Source organism: Notolepis coatsorum (assembly GCF_963971535.1).
Source record: "Notolepis coatsorum genome assembly, chromosome: 12".
Classification (NCBI taxonomy): Eukaryota; Metazoa; Chordata; class Actinopteri; order Aulopiformes; family Paralepididae; genus Notolepis; species Notolepis coatsorum.
In genome coordinates this window covers 73873362-73891638 of record NC_140176.1, presented here as the reverse complement: position 1 = coordinate 73891638, position 18277 = coordinate 73873362, and the positions used below count along the sequence as shown (strand labels likewise).

Genomic DNA, 18277 nt, shown 5'->3' with positions numbered 1-18277 from the left:
CAAGTTATAGCTACTTATAGCTACTTATAGAAGATACTGACTGGCTGTGCTCTCCTGGGAGGAACTGTGTGTGCGTGTGTGTGTGTGTGTGTGTGTGTGTGTGTGTGTGTGTGTGTGTGTGTGTGTGTGTGTGTGTGTGTGTGTGTGTGTGTGTGTGTGTGTGTGTGTGTGTGTGTGTGTGTGTGTGTGTGTGCGTGCGTGCGTGCGTGCGTGCGTGCGTGCGTGCGTGCGTGCGTGCGTGTGTGTGTGTGTGCCTGCGTGTGTGTGTGCCTGCGTGTGTGTGTGCCTGCGTGTGTATGTGCCTGCGTGTGTGTGTGCCTGCGTGTGCGCTTTAGTAGTTGAAGTGTCCAGCTTCGTTAATATCAGCACATACATTGCTTCTTAATTATGCCTCTAATCACACCAGCAAAACTGCCCTGAGAATGTTAGACTCAGCTAAAGTTAATATTTGTTGCCATTGGCTATAACATTACAATTTCATAAGAAATGGAAATATTAAAATCTCAGTCATGGATTTTCCTCATTTAAAGAGTCAGTTCACCCAAAAAAAATAATACATTTTCCCCCTTACCCCGAGTGCTATCAATCCATACAGATAGTGGTGTGATTTGGCTAGTTTTATCAACAACAATGTTTGTTTCCAGAAATCATGACCCGGTTACTCAACATAATCCACAAACCTTGTTGCTCTGCATAGGACTGTGAAGTATGGCTGTCCCCATTAATGATGTCACTCAGTCCTTCTAATCTACCCAACAATGCAAAGCATTGAAAGGACCATACTGATATGGTGATAAACATAGATATATATAGAACACTAGATAGCTTGCCCGCGCTGCCGGCCAATGGAGAGCGACGTCACTGAACCGCCGCCATCTTGCTCCAGTTAGCCTTGAGTGAGAGTGAGTGAGCTGCACAGACAAAAATACTCATAACTCGCTGAAATATTGACGGATCTACAAACGGTTTGGTTTATTACAAGCATTATTAACGTGGCTATGATTCAAGCGGTTTGTAAAAAAAAAAAACATCTTTACATTTTTTTTTAAGTATGCAGTATCATAACTACATCTTTGATGTTTATAGCAAACCAACCCGTTTGTAAATCCGTCAATATTTCAGCGAGTTATGAGTATTTTTGTCTGTGCAGCTCACTCACTCTCACTCAAGGCTAACTGGAGCAAGATGGCGGCGGTTCAGTGACGCTGGTGACTCCGCCTTAAGCTATCTAGTGTGTTCTATAGATATCTATGGTGATAAACCTGTTCAATTTATCTCCTGGTCACAAAATCGCCTGTAGGACCAGAAACATAAGTAAAAAGTAGTTTTCTGATGAGTTCCATAAAACCAGGAAATTATTTTGGGTAGGTTTCATAATTTCTGCATTTAAAAAAAGGTACTCTAAACAAAGTAAACATTTTAAAATAAAATAAAAAGTACGCTATGCCTAGTAGGCCTAATGTAAAATGTGCTGATTAGTAAACAGTGTAAAACTAATATTTAGACCGGTATGGTCCTAATCTTTTGCTATTAGCTAGCATTAACATTCACCTTAGCTACCAAACATTTGAATCAACTACCAGATGTTGCAGATAATACTAGTCCATATTTGATTATCACTACTGAGCTAGGTGTAACATTTGGTAGCTGAAGTAGCAGTTCATAGTGCTAATGCCAGAGGGGATGCTAATGCTTGCTACCGGCCAGAGGGGATGCTAATGTTTGCTACCGGCCAGAGGGGATGCTAATGTTTGCTACCGGCCAGAGGGGATGCTACTGTAATGCTTGCTACCAGCCAGAGGGGATGCTACTGTAATGCTTGCTACCGGCCAGAGGGGATGCTACTGTAATGCTTGCTACCAGCCAGAGGGGATGCTACTGTAATGCTTGCTACCGGCCAGAGGGGATGCTACTGTAATGCTTGCTACCAGCCAGAGGGGATGCTACTGTAATGTTTGCTACCGGCCAGAGGGGATGCTAATGCTTGCTACCGGCCAGAGGGGATGCTAATGCTTGCTACCGGCCAGAGGGGATGCTACTGTAATGCTTGCTACCGGCCAGAGGGGATGCTACTGTAATGTTTGCTACCGGCCAGAGGGGATGCTACTGTAATGTTTGCTACCGGCCAGAGGGGATGCTACTGTAATACTTGCTGCCGGCCAGACAGAGGGGAAGCTAATGCTTGCTACCGGCCAGAGGGGATGGTTCCCCATTATTTTGTAATAGGTTGGACTGGACAACCCTCTCATTGTCAAACGTTTTTCAGTAAATTCAGTTCCTGAATGAACTGAGAGTGAATTGAGCGCCACGTCTGGTGTAGCCTATATCTCCACGTATCATCTCCTAGCCGGCATATATTATGATTTCTTCAGTACAGTATAGCCAACAGGTTATTGGCCTATATCAAACTCTGCCCTATTTTCTTGATCCTCCAATCAAAACTGTTGGAGGGAAGCAGTTTTGAGGATCAAGAAAAGAGTCTGAGATAAGTAAATTGGCCTGAATCATAATTGTTCAAGTGCACTCATATTTAGTTTAAAAAAACTGCAGCAAGGTTACTTGAAAAAAAGAAGTTGACACAGTCAGTAGACACGGCAGATTTCTCTACAGTGATGCTAATTAAAGTCACCATTCAACAGCATCAAAAGTGCAAACAGATCATTGTTATCATTCCATTATACTATTACAATTCATTGCCATGCATGCTCTCTCTCTCTCCATCTAATGTCTTTGTCTCTTATTGGCACAGGGCTCGAGTGGTTTCCCTGGGTTCCCCGGAGCCAATGGCGAGAAAGGAGCCAGGGTAAGACAATATATTACAAATAATTCACACACACACACACACACTTCACATACACATGCATACACACACACACACACACACACACACACACACACACACACACACACACACACACACACACACACACACACACACACACACACACACACACACACACACACACACACACACACACACACACACACACACACACAGACACACACACAGATAACTACGCACACACACGCACTGCCACATGGCTCTTGCACTGTTTGCGCGTAACTATCACCCTGATCATCACAACCCAGCACAAAGGAAAATTGATTCCCATTATAAAGGCATCTGTATGATGAGTTTGCAGAAAGAATAACATCAAGCAAAATCAATGTTGGGGGAGAGAGAACAAAAGATGCTGAGTGCTCTTGATGACTCCCTTGTCTTCCGACACCCCTATCGTTGTAAAACAGACCATAATACACACTGTACGGCACACAGAGTTCTGACAACAGCAGAGGACAAAAGTCACTCGTGGACATCTTGTTCAGTTTGAACGAGGTTACTTTAAGTAAGGGAATGACCAGAAGACATAGAGGAGGCCCCTGTGTGGCTCAGTGGGCAGAGCATGGCACCACTGCTGGGGTTAGGGGCTTAGGGGGTCCTTTCTCTGTGTTGCTTAATGGGTAGAAGGTGGCTCCAACACTGCCAGGGTTGGGGCCCCATTCCCACCGGAGATAATCATGCTAAAAGTAGTGAGTTTGTCTGAGTTTGTCTGACCGCGAGACGACTCGACAGAGTCACGTTGCCACCACATTATGTTCGCTCAACAAGGTGTCCATTAATTGATTTTTAATGGAACCACCCGTTGCCTTTGTGGAGTTGATTGAAATCATCTAAAGGACACTTAGAGGAGTATCATCCCGCCTGGCACACCTGACAGAGATTAAAAAGGAAGGACTGTTCATTATTTTTTCATTTTTTTCATAGACGAAAATGTTATTTGGCCTTGCGATAACTCGTAGAAAAGTAGTCCCTTCGCAGTCATTACGAGCAACCTTGCATCCGCAGTGCTTAACTGGCGACTCCTCACCGCCCCAACACTGTAGTAAAGCTAAAACACAGAGGGAATTCTCAAATTGACAAAATAATACCATACCTATAAACACGCCGCTGCTTTGATAGCGCTCTCCCTGCGGTAGTTAAGATATTCCCAGGTAAAAGAAAACACACAGTATAGTCTATCATTAGCACGACAGTACAGGGATTTGATTTCTCGTCTGCAGTGACACAAGAAACACGTGGACGGTCCCACCGAAGGACACACACAAGTGGTTCAATGATCAGGATATCATGTACTGTACGACGGCGTGGCAAGCTGATGTACTGTACACTATGCATTGGACTCCATGCACATAGTACTAACGAGTAACGAGTAGAAGACATTAACTAAGTATGTTACTGCCGCAGTGTTTACTCAAGGGTCTGACATTCTTTTTTCTTTTTCTCTTCTCAAAAAGGGCGTTGCGGGCAAACTTGGTCCAAGGGGGCAAAGAGGTCCAACGGTATGTACTGTACTCCACCACACACTACTGCCACCGAGGAGAAGTGCATGCATGGTTGGATGAACGGATGGATGAACAAATTAATCAATGAAAAAGGGTTTATCATATTGACAAACAGGGATGTGCCGATTCCACTTTTTCATTGCCGACACCGAATTCAAGGTTTCCTGAACACTGTAGACCATTAGGGGGCAACTGGACAGAGTGAGATAGATTACATTTTTCACCATTGACACATGGCTCTTGGTATTTTATTTTAGTATTGGGGGAATTCTCAGAGTACAATCGTTTATTTTAGCCTGGTGTCCTAAATATTGGCCCGATATTCAATACCAGTATAGGTATTGTTGCGTCCATATTCTCCGTCAACCCGTCCTTCAACATATCACAGTTACAGCTGTGCACTCTTTGAGTCTGTTCTGACCAGATGATACCGTTGACTTATTTTCGGACTAATCAAACTCACCATTGTATGTAGTCCTGTCAATTTGATCAGTGTCAGACTGTATGAGTCTCATGTCATTCCGTTTCCTGAGACGTCTGTTTCTCTCCCCGTGACGCGCAGGGTCCACGTGGTGCTCGTGGGGCAAGAGGTCCAACAGGCAAGCCAGGCCCTAAGGTACAGCAAATACTTATTTATACTACTGTACACACACACACACACACACACACACACACACACACACACACACACACACACACACACACACACACACACACACACACACACACACACTCCCAATTTTTATGAATATGGTTTTTCCACCAAATTGTTAAATTAACTGTGGCTTAGCAGCATCTCTAGATTACCTCATCACCCTCATTGAGAAAGCGAGGCTCTATGAATATGCAAATTGAAAAGAAGCACCCATTGATATTTACAACCTACATCACATCACACATTCAGACTCAGATTTCAAGGAAGTGCATAGAAGCACCCTCTTTCGTGTGGTCGTCAGCACATATAAATCACCAGACTACATTATAGCCACTATAAGACAGTTTTCACTCCACATTGTGAAGAGACATAATGTGGTATAAGCCTGTGAGAATAGATCATGACACATCTTATTCCGTTACAGTAAAACCCAGAATTCTGACAAGTGATTCCAAACGACTGCATTGGTCAGCTGTATCATAGCCTGAATTCACCTACACAACCCCCCCCCCCCCCCCCCCCCCCCAAAAGGTACTTTTACTTCAAAGAACCCCTGGCTAATCGTTTACCTTTGTTGTGTTTTGCAGGGCACAGCGGGCAATGATGGTCCCCCCGGCCCGCCTGGCGAGAGAGTAAGTCACATGGTTTGATGGAGTGAATGTAACGCAAAATGTGTTTGTCCGAGGGAAGCAGCAACCGTTGTGAAATTGGAGGATCAAGAAAAGAGGGCGGAGCCTGAGACGGATCAATTGTTTTGTTAGGGATGACAGTGGAAGTCAAATCACTGTTTCTCATAGTGGAGTCCTTCAAAGACATTGACCTTCGCTAGCGTTGCAAGTACTTTTCAAATGGACTAAATGAGCACCTCAGACGAAGAACCATACAACTCAAATTTTTATATATTTTTTATAATAGAAAAAAAAATGTAATCTCTTTTTTACATAGAATATAAAACAAAACATGACAGCAAGCACATAATAATAATAATAATAATAATAATAATAATAATAATAATAATAATAATAATAATAATAATAATAATAATAATAATAATAATAATAATAATAATAAACAGAACATCACCAGACAATAACAATAACAATAATGATAATAGAATGACAGTAGAAATAACAAACAAAACAAAAAATAAATAATAAACCTAAAAACACAAACTAATTATATTATCACAGACACCACACAAGACAAAAGACATTTCCTCCTCCTCCCCCCCCCCCCCCCCCCCCCCCTTCCCAACACCCCAACCCCGCTCCGCTGCTAGATAGTGGCCTTAACGTTCTCGGCCACTACGACCCACAGCTCAATGTTGGCCTGTCCCACCCCAATTACCCGTGCTGTACAGATTTACAACTCAATTTAAAGTTTTCAGAGGAACAATGTTTTCAAACTCTATTATCTAAAGATGGTAAGTTAGAGTGTTGTTTTCACTCACATCATTGTGATGTATCACATTCACACTCCAAGTGATTTAGATTAACTTCACAACTGCAAATACATGGGCTGTCCAAATAAAAGTTCAAAAAATGGACTTATGTGGTTCTTCAGTGCAAGGGTTCAAATAACTCCCAATTATTACCAAATATTTTAGGGTGTTTTCACACTCTGTCTCTCAAGTGAACTCAGAGAGATTAGTCAGCAATCTTTGCACATTATGTGAACCCCCCCAAATGAACTCAGACCACTCTGAAACATTTAGACCACCACATGATGGTCTCAGTTCAGTTCACTCCAGAGTCCGCTTGGTGGTGCGCTTCATTTGCGGTAAATATCTCACAGCATTTAAATTGCATTATGATTGTCAAACAGCCCCATACGAGACATGAATAATGGATAACTGGATCATGGAAATGAATAACTGTCAAACTAGCCATCAGCATTATGGCTCATACAAAGCATTAGAAAGGTCATGGACACCCTTGCTGGGGATTTCACGGTGGTCCAGCAGATAGCCTAATTGAAACCAGGGTCCATTTCCAATGACTGTAAACTCCACCAGATACAATTCCACAGTCCTACTTCACGATTAGGGATCAATTCACCACAACAAATGCCCATGTGATAAGCTCAGCATAGAACTCAAATTGATAGATAGGTCATTGCACCCTACTCAAATGTACGTTCTTAAATTTACATTTAGCGTGTATGCTTGTATGTAGAATACTACTTTTGATTGTGTCATCATGCAAAAAGTAATGATATATAAGTATTGATATAATTAGTTTGTTAGAAATCTGGCGTGTTACCATTACAAAAGGAGGTGACCATGATACGCTGGGAAGGGACCTCTCTATCCATTCCAGTTCTATGACATTTTCTGCTTGGTGTGGTCATGTGGTACGGCCTACAGCCAAATACAGTTTTTCTTACCAAGATTGAACTGGATTGAAATGCTTGATTATGTCTTTGAAAAACAAAGTACCACCGTAGCCTGAAGGCAGTGCAAGTACTGTATGATTATGTGCAAACGTAGCGCATCATTTCATCTGCCGTTTATGAGGCTAATTGTATTGGGAGTGAATGACTTCCTGCGGATCATTTCCCATAGTTGGGAAAGTGATAGTGTTGCAGTGATATCTGAGAGAGAGAAAGAGTATAATGCTCCCTATTATATGCAATGGACCAGGAGCATCAACATGGTAGACTGTTGGTTTGACATCATCCAATAATGCCACACGCACCCAGAAATACTGAAGATTTCTCTAAAATATTTGAGGAGATGTTGATGTTTCGTCATGTTGCACCCTCCCCCCCTGCACAGCTGAGCTAGCAGGTTGGAGTGGTAGCTGCCATTTAACCTAATTGGGTATGCACTCTAAATCCGTAGGGTGTAGTGATTGATTGGTTGGCAGATGCTTCACTCAAACTGTGTGGCAGACACACACAATGGAGAGAACTTCACTAATTGCTTCGAACCCCTGCCATTGCTTCCTGTTCTTTATCCACTAAAAACCAAAAATGTACAATGCTACTACGCTCCAAAACTACTCCTATTCACATGAAAAACAACAAGAATGCATACATGAACATTTAATAAGGTCTGATTAGATTACTTGCCATTGTTTGACTCAAATATAGTAATTGTAATATAGTATTATAGGCTACCCGCTGCAAACATTTGACCTGGTTGTCATAAACAGCTGGTCATTCATCAACGTGTCTTACGCACAGATATGTGCTTAACCTGTGCGTACGACCATTTCTAAGCAAAGAGTGGGATTCATCAATTTCAACTTGAACTTGACTTTGTGCTTATGTGTACGCACAGCTCGGAGCACACTTAGCTGACGCCCAGTGGTAGAATATATTATTACAACAAGGAAATTAGCTTCTGTGCATTAGTTTCAACACTGGCATGTTCTGTATGAACCGTAATTCATTATAGTTCATTATAAAATAGCAACAGTAGTGTAATTATGGTCAAAACCCTATAAATAGCATTTGGAATAATAGATCTTTCTCTCAGAATGAATGCAGCATGGTTTATATAGCGTTATCGGAATATACGGGGTGTACTGACTGACTGCGCTCCGCGTAGCTCAACTCGTTATTATTTTGCGCACAGACCGCAGAAACACGGGAACGTTTTGATTATATTTAAAAGGCTTTACGTTAAACGAAACAAGTGGAATTTCGAAGCTGTAAGCAGAATACAAGTCATAAGAACACCCACGATATAGTGTTCTACCCCCTTTTTACTGTATAAGAAAGAATAAAAAAACGCATTGCAATGACACCAGGGTGTATGTGTATTACAAAACCCTTGCAATAATGTGTCTTAAATGAATGAAAAGCATACATGCTCTGGACACAGAGCATATCGTGTGGGTGATATGACTTGTATTATGCTTACAGAATTCCACGTATTTAGTTTTACAATGTCAAAGCCTTTTAATGTAAATCAAAACGTTCCCGTATTTCTGCAATCTATGTGCAAAATAATAACGAGTTGAGTTCTAACAAAGAACATATTACATGCTGGTATGCTGATAGAGTAAACTATTATATGAATATGATATGATATAAGGTATACACTGGTCCGTCGCATACACTGGTATGCGCAAGTTACTGTTGCATAATGTAGGCTATGGCTGCTATTATATGTAATCCATATAGGCTACCTAATAGTATATGATTTTTAGAGGCATCTATTTTGTTGTCGGTAATACCGACAACAAAATAGATGCCTCTAAAAATCATATAGCCAATCGAACACAACTAATAAAGGCATTCATATTACAGCACGGTTATAATGACACACAACCAACGCCAAACAGTGGTCAACGAACGGTCTTTATTAGTATTTTGAGCTGTCCAGGCAGAATTGCAGCAATGGTCTTAGGGAGCCGTTGATATCTGACATCACCGTTTACAAGTCCGCCTTTTATTTATCCCATAACACGCGTTGTGTCTTCTTGGTTCGACAGCAGTGAACAATCTCCTGTGAAGTTTCTCAGAGTTCCGCTCGGGTCAGTCCATTATTTCACATCCCATGGGGGGTGTTTCATCACTTTCATGACCATATATGGATAATCATGCACGAGCATTGACGGTAGAACAAAGAGGTATTCATCAACACGGAGGAGCATAGGACCTGTGTACGCACGGTTGATGAATCCCAATATTTCTGTGCGTGCACTGATTCTAAATTCTGTGCTTACGTGTGGAAATAGAACATTTTCTACGCCACGTTGATGAATGAGGGCCCAGTGGAAACTTGCTGCCGTGGTCTGTGGCATAAAAATAAACTGGAAGTGGAGTGATTCCACTGAGGGCTTGGCGCTTGTCAAATGTAGCTTAGCTAGCTTTGTGGTTGCTCGCTCAGCTAACTAACTAGTTTGCAAGATAAACTAATAGGTTTGCGAATCACATTTCATATTAATTTATCAATTTAGAGAGTAACCGATGGTTAGCCAGACAAATTATTTCTATTTGTTGTCATAATTATATGGTCATATAAAATTATATATTATAGGTCAACGTCACTGTAATTTCTGAGTTGAGTAATGTTAGCCAGTAGCAGGCAATACACCTTAGCTAGGTTCACCATTCATTACACAGTTAATTTCACTGTAATACATTTTGGGGGCGTCAAAATGCATCTAACCTAACTGACTTTGACAGAACTTCATGTCCGGAAGTCAAACGATGCTACTGTCAGTTATTCAGATAGCTAGCTAACTAACTAACTAGCTAGCCTGCTAGGTGAACTAATAGCCTATGCTTTCTTATATTCATACTTATTTATCATAATTTATATTTATATGAGTGCTACCAGTGGTTAGCTAGACACCTTAATTATTTAGGTTGTCCATACTGAGAGTTGTAGCCTATAACATTAGCTAGCCAGTAGCGTCTAATAAGAGGTAGCCTATATATAATGCCTCCTCTGGCATTAGACAAGTATCTTTGATTAGACTCAACCCAACTCCCCACATACAGGATTAGCTACAACAGCGCCATGCACCGTTATGCTATGTCCCAAGCTGGGATGCTGTTGCACCTAATCCAGGATGTGTTTTTACAACGACGTTAATTGCTCTGTGCTGTCTCCTGTCTTTCACTTTTACTTTTCATCAATGCCATAACATATAAGGTACCTAATGCCTTTGTTGTCTTGCCTGTCTGATTTTTCTGTTTCTCTGTCTATTCCAGGGACCTCAAGGACCCCAGGGCCCCGTTGGTTTCTCTGGACCGAAGGGCCCCCCTGTAAGTATCTGCTCATGGAATGGGCAGTTTTGTGTAGGACAGCACTTTATAAGAAGTAGATAATATCGGAGGTCCCCCCCCCCTCTCCAGTACATCACAAACATTATGACTCCGGATTGATTCAATGCACAGAGTTCATGGAGTGCAGAAATCCTTGGCAATATCCCTAAATCTGTGGGGATCATTAGTCTGACTACTATTGAAGCGGAGGCCATTTTCTCCTCCTCTCAGCATAGCCAGGGAGATGAGTGGTAATTTCCACCCATCGATTTGCATTTGATTCATCTCTGGATCTCAACCCCTTGGCCAGTCATGCTGTTACTTTTGGATTGTTTTGTTGCCATTCTTGCTCTCTCGCAAGTTCTTTCACATCTGAAGATCCATTTTGTATTACATTTATTAGTTTGTAAGCGTTTCACGGGGTGGAGAAATTGAATTCACTTGAGAGAGAGGAACACGCAAGGACAGCTGAATGCGCTGAATAAGTTACTGACCCTGGGTCTGTTGTTTCTCTCTTTCTCCCCCAGGGACCACCTGGAAAGGACGGGCTGCCCGGACACCCTGGCCAGCGTGGAGAGACGGTGAGTCCTGCCCCCTGTTTGAGCTGTCAAGCGCCTGGGAGGTTCAGGTCAGCTGGCTTATCCAGTCACTTCCTGCCCGGTGTGGAAATGTAAGACCCCTTTCGTTTTGGAGCGGCGAGACCCTCGTTCAGTCTCACTTTTCACACCTGGACGGATTTGACTCGCTGAGTCTGCGCGCGCTTTCACAGCGGCCGAGAACCCAGGGGCTTGACACCTCCGTCCTTCCATTCAGACACTCTCTCTCTTAATATGGGATTCGTACAACAGAGAGCTGCCTTGATTTACATACATTTAAATGTAAGGCATTTAGTAGATGATGCTCTCATCCAAAGTGATTTAAGTGGTTGTTGATGAAATAGCCAAGCGCATCCAGATGTACTGTAATTTCCAGCCGGGCAGAGTGCCAGCAAGTACAGATAAGGAAAAAGACCCTGCACATCACTAAACCGTGTTGATCAGTTGGACTGAGACTAAATGTTTCGATCCAGGTGGATCTTTGTCAGGTCAATGCCAAGTAAAGTATTTTTTTTAAGTAGTATCAAAGGGTTTAATTCAAACACCAAATCAGTGGAAGGTCACAAAAACACAACGTTTTGGTAACTAATCCTACATCACCGCCAGTCCAATGAGAATATACTGTACCTCTCATGTCAAACGGTTGGCGGGTGGCATTCTGACAATTTTCTGCCTATCCACCAATTAAAAGTAACCTTTGTTTGTCAAAAGAAGTCTACAGTATATAAGTGCCTTGGAGTCATTGAATTCCCAGCGCTCTGTGTTATACCTCCCTCCCCCGCTCGCTCTCTGGCACGCCGCGGATCACGATCTCCAATACGATGTCTCAGTGAAACGCACAGGGAGCCGGACGTCAATAGAGCAAGACGGAACACAGGAGAGAAAACTCTGCGCGGACGCGGTCCGTCCGACATGCCCTGGTCTCAGTTGGCTAGCCGTCTGAAAGACGTGTGAGCACCCACTCGGAGACACTCTGACGCACACTCTGAGGCACTCTGAGACACTCTCACATGTCTGTATTCTGTCTCAGCCCAGGCTGCGCTGGTCCCCACGGTCTGGGAGGTGAATGGAACCTGGGAGAATGACCAGCTTTTTCTGATCAGGTTGAATCTGGCGAGCTTTAACACAGAGATCCATTCCAAGATCCATTCACACTATAGGTTTAGTTTGTCCAATACCCCGTGCCGCTGAGATAATTGTGTGACAATAATTGAGTTATATGACTAAGCAGCCACACAGGGAACACACGGTTCATGTAATGTGCACTGAGCATATTGAATAATGGCTGCATGTGATCTGTACACCAAACAAGCATTGATAAATAGTAGTTCTGGAGATTTTCAATGTTAAAAAGAAACATTAAATGAATACAATAACTGTTAACTCAAGCCCATCCAGGTTCAACCCCCCCCCCTGGTTTTAAACATTAATATATTCAGTGCTTTGTAAACATTTCCACATCTTGGTTCAGTGATTCTCAGAGATTCTCAATAAAGACTACTAAAAGCTTGACTGAACCCTTCGCTCCATCGTTTTTCAGCCCTGAGTCTCTCTCCTCTGGATAACATCAGAACAAACAAACAAACACACACATAAACACAAACATGTGTCCTTCCTCCTTTCGTCGCTATTCCAAACGACATTGATAAAGAGGCTTCATTAAGATGTTTATAGTCGCAGATTTATGAGCTGGTAAACACATGCTCAGGTAGCATCCCCAGTTTGAGAATTGATCGCGGCAATAAAAGACCTGCCGGGCGCCACCGCCTCCCCGGCCACTGCAAGGTTCCACTCAATGGAAGGAGTGCAGATAAAGATTTGACTCCTTTTGTCTTTGATTCACGGGGGCCCGTTGCTGTAAACTCTGAGTGCTGGACCTACTTTAGAGGCTTTCCGTTGAATTATAAATGAACCACAATGCAGGATGTGATCAATAGCCCTCAAGTCATATCTCACCGTGGCTTTAACCACAGCGATGTTCTGAACGGCGCTGTTTGTATAGGAGAATGAGTTTGGAGTTAAATGCAGTGTAAACTTTAGCCGTAAGCGAAAAGTCTTAAGTATTTTAATGACGTGACGATCATAAAATGGAAATCAAACTGCGGTACGAGATGGCTGTTTATGTGCAAAGTCAATGTGTATATAGATTCCTCTGTCCTTTGTGTTCAAAATCTGTCTCTGTGTGTGTGTGTGTGTGTGTGTATGTCACGTGTCAGCTAATCAATCACTGATATTAGCTACAGGCCTCTCCTGTGCTCACCCACCTAATGCTGCCTGTTTAGAACACTGAGAACCATGTTGATCCAATGTGAAGGAAGTCTCTCATGCAACCATTTTTTTATCTGATGTAAATAAAACTGGAGCTTCTTACTTATTTATCTGCAACTGGTCAAAATTCCGGAGGAAAAGTCTCTCTTAATGAGATACTTACTCTTAAAGGATAATTCCTTTATTTTCATGGGAAATTCAACTTTTCTTTTTTTGTTTGGCCTATTCGTAGCCTAAGAATAAGTTGAAACTGGAATGAACGGTTCCATTCTCTGGTAGCCAATTGCTATCGCTGAATGGAAACATGAGAGGGTACCGTGGCATATTTAAACCTTTTGCCAAAAATCAACCTTGTTTTTTTTCTTTTCTTTTTTCTTTTAGGTTGATGTATTCATTGTGAATCATGGTTATCCCTATGAATTCCATTCACCTACCACTAGTGGTGGCTAAATATGTAAAATAGCCCATGTGTGTGGCAACGTCTAGGAAATCAAATTAATTCCAGTTTCACCAATTTTTTTGATTATGTATTTATTATAATTCATTCATTTAATTAATCGGTTTCAGTTAAATGTGCTGTAAGTGGTATTATTATGTTGGCACTTCCTGTCAAACTAGGCATTGCAGATCAAATATGAATTAAGATCCAGCAATTGTATATCCCATTTCTAACCTAAAATGTATTATTTTAGTGAACTGTTTCATTGGAAAACGATAACTTTTATGAGCAATCGGGCATGTTTTTCCTGCTACCCACTTTGTGGAGTTCTCTCCTGATTGGATGAAGTGGGAACGGGATACCAGAACATGGGAGACCCATGTTACTGACCCATCAGTGATGGCTGTCGGAATGTAGAGCTGCCTAACACTTATGTATTTTAACCAAAAAAAACATGGGAGACCCATGTTACTGACCCATCAGTGATGGCTGTCGGAATGTAGAGCTGCCTAACACTTATGTATTTTAACCAAAAAAATGTATAGCATTTACAGCACCTTTAATTTAATTGAATATCACATGACAAAAAACCCTGGCGTTATCCCTTTAATGGTTGTACACTTCTTGTCCTTGTCTTTGTTACGCACGTATAGTAATGTCATCAGTGTACGTGTTTAAGTCTGTTTTGTGTCCCCCTCGTTGCCCGTGTGCTTTGCTAACCTTGTTATTGCACCAAAGATCCCCAGGTAGTTGGGGTCATGCGATACTTCATCTTACCACTTGGTGGTGAGGTGGTAAGTAAACGTGAGGCAATAAATGCCTACGTGACGTGGCGTTTATTGACATGGCTGCAATACGTCTTGGTGTTTGACGTAAGGACAACATGGAAATCAGCTGACAGGCAAGATTCCTCTAATCTGAGCAACTATTAAAACTGTTTTCAGATACCGTGGACTGGAACAAGTTGAAAATTATCATCATGTCAGTTCTAGCGTAGAAATTAATTAAATATAACAAACCAATAACTACATCATATACTGTGGTGTGATCAGGGGGAACCCAACTCATTAGGTTGTTGTGATCTACTGTAGTCATTTAATATTACATTAAAGTTAAGTATTTACTCAAGTAGTGTACTTGACATGTTTCGGTACTTGTTCTTGACTTGAGTGTATTCCATCTACGCTTCTCCTATCAGTGGTTTTATCTCTGTGTGATTCTTATTTTGACTCTCAATAATTGTAATAATATTTTTTTTTCTCAAGGGATTCCAAGGAAAGACTGGACCACCAGGCCCAGGAGGCGTTGTCGGACCCCAGGTAAACAGATTGGGATTATCATCATTATTATTATTATTATTATTATTATTATTATTATTATTATTATTATTATTATTATTATTATTATTATTATTATTATTATTATTATTATTATTATTATTATTATTATTATTATTATTATTATTATTATTATTATTATTATTATTATTATTATTATTATTATTATTATTATTATTATTATTATTATTATTATCATCATCATAATTTATAGTAGTGTTTGTCTAACTCAGGTCATTTGAATGTTGCTTTGACAATCTCTGGACTGGTTAGTTGACACTTACTTACTTACTTGACATGGAAACCATTGAGAATATTGAGAAACACTGATCATTAGAACTCTAGAGGTGAAAATGTAATGGTATTGATCATGACTGTTATGGTATTGACCAGGACTGTTATGGTATTGATCAGGACTGTTATGGTATTGACCAGGACTGTTATGGTATTGATCAGGACTGTTTTGGTATTGATCAGGACTGTAATGGTATTGACCAGGACTGTTATGGTATTGACCAGGACTGTAATGGTATTGACCAGGACTGTTATGGTATTGATCAGGACTGTAATGGTATTGACCAGGACTGTAATGGTATTGACCAGGACTGTTATGGTATTGACCAGGACTGTAATGGTATTGATCAGGACTGTAATGGTATTGATCAGGACTGTTATGGTATTGACCAGGACTGTTATGGTATTGACCAGGACTGTTATGGTATTGATCAGGACTGTTATGGTATTGACCAGGACTGTAATGGTATTGATCAGGACTGTTATGGTATTGACCAGGACTGTTATGGTATTGACCAGGACTGTTGACAATTGGTGTTTTATTTCCTTTCCTTTCCATGACCATTTTCCATATCTAGAAAATGATAAGCCAGTCTCTCTGGCATCTCAATAATATTCACAAATATGCTTTGGTCTCTAATAAGGGCTAGATCTAAAGAGGTCCGTATGCGTGACTTCACTTATTTACAGATGGACTGTTATGTGGAAAAATCTATTTGACAGATTTGTGGATTACAATTAAATTAGTCGACAACATCCTACAACTATTTATGGACTAAAATGTTATTTTCACTAGACATTGTTAGGTGTTTATCATGTCATGGCTGTGACTCATACCCTGTCTCTCTGTGATATCGTAGGGTCCCACTGGAGAGACCGGTCCTGTTGGTGAGAGAGGCCACCCCGGGCCCCCAGGCCCACCCGGAGAGCAGGGTCTTCCAGGCTCTGCTGGCAAGGAGGGATCAAAGGTAAATCCACAAGTAGAATGGATACCAGAGACAAATTACTCCCATTCTGAAATGGACATTATATACAGTACAATGCTCAAGGTGTCCACTTGTGTTCATTGTGAAGGTAATATTAATGATATTGATAAATGATAAATCCACAGTTTAAAAAAGATGTCACATACTCTGAAATATATACAACTCATTATGGAAAGTGATTGGAGTGATTTGAAACCCTTCAAATACACAGTGCAAATGTGTTCTCCCCCACAAAGTGCATCATCATTTCTTAGATGTTCTTAATGGTTACATTGAAAAGAGGCACGGAAGTGGAGAGCATGGAACTGTGTAAGTAAATAAGTACCACACATATAGTATCGCTGAGCCACCTGGGTGCAAAGATCAGCAGTTTTTCCAAGGCTATCAGTCTAAAGTGATTGTAGAAGAAGGAATACGTGCATCAGTCAACTACAGGCATAGTTAAATACCCTAAGCAATGGATATTCCCCCCACCAAAACAGCCATGAATACACCAAAGCCCCCCTCCAAGCTTTTGACACAATTCTACGGCTCACGGCAGAGTATTGGCAGGGCCGGCTGTGGAGAAGCGAATGCCGCTGGCTTTACGGGAGTGGCTGCCTGAATTCCCTCCCCAGTCGTCGACGGGAAGGCTATTCAAAGGCAGACAGAGGCTATTCTGTAGAAGGACAAGGCTGCATCCAAGCCCGACTCCCCGGGCATCTCAGCCCCTTTGGCTCCCAGCGCCTCTCAGCCCCGGGGCCCCCAGCGCCGTTTTCTACTCTCATTTTCTCCTGTCCTCCCAAAAGCAGACACTTTAATCAAGTCCATCGGCTAACTTCAAGCCTGCTGCCACTCAGGCTCCCCGCTCCGCCGGGGGTTTCTGAATCAGTATGCCAGGGACGATCCGACGATGAGGTCTTGGCAACGGAGCCCCAAATCCTCTTACACCCCACGCTCCTGTTTGTAGATAAAGTCAGTCTGCCAAATACAAAAGAAAGGAGCACGAAGAAACTTATTGTAAAGTGAAAGAGAGCCACGGCAAATTTAGCAGGGGCCACAAAATGAACATACTCACAGGGCATGAAACGGAACGGCGATAGAGCTCACGGATCAGGTTCGAGGGACCTGTAAGAGCAATTGCAGTGCCCCCTGTGCCGCAGCCATTAGCCACGTTTGTGTTTGCTACACAGCTCTGCAGAGCAACACGGGGTGTATTTAAAAGCCCAGAGTCCAGGATTGTTTTGGGAGGGAGTATTAATTGAAGTTATACGCGCATATCCTGCAGTGCAATGGCTTGCAGATGACAAATAGGCATTTTAATAATTTCAGAATCCTCATCCCACCCTGGTGTGAAACACCAACTTCTTTTACTGTATTTGTTTATAACGAGAAGTAATACGCATACCCTTTTAAAATTCAATCGCACAAGTCGTAGAGTATCTTGTATCGAAAGCGCTGTCGATCCGTTCCAGAGTGAGTTATAGCTCTGTTCCACTTGGTATTCTCCCCGGTGGTGTGGCTACCCTGGTTTGTCTCTGTTTGGAGTTTGGCTTTTGGACTTCGTATTACTTTGAAAGGCTTTAAAAAATAATTATTTGCATAAAGTGTGCTGTAAAAAATGTGCTTTGCCACAGTAATTGCCTTTTAGAAGG

At 41.8% G+C, this 18277-nt stretch overlaps 1 protein-coding gene across 1 annotated transcript in view; it reads left to right on the top strand.

The window, feature by feature from the left end:
* The window catches only part of col11a1a (collagen, type XI, alpha 1a), a 118384-nt gene that overhangs the window by 47988 nt on the left and 52119 nt on the right, over positions 1-18277 (top strand). Inside the window, 8 exon segments of the mRNA XM_084325885.1 lie at positions 2750-2803; positions 4297-4341; positions 4907-4960; positions 5587-5631; positions 10670-10723; positions 11251-11304; positions 15292-15345; positions 16518-16625. Of these exon segments, the coding sequence (XP_084182011.1) occupies positions 2750-2803; positions 4297-4341; positions 4907-4960; positions 5587-5631; positions 10670-10723; positions 11251-11304; positions 15292-15345; positions 16518-16625 (468 nt within the window).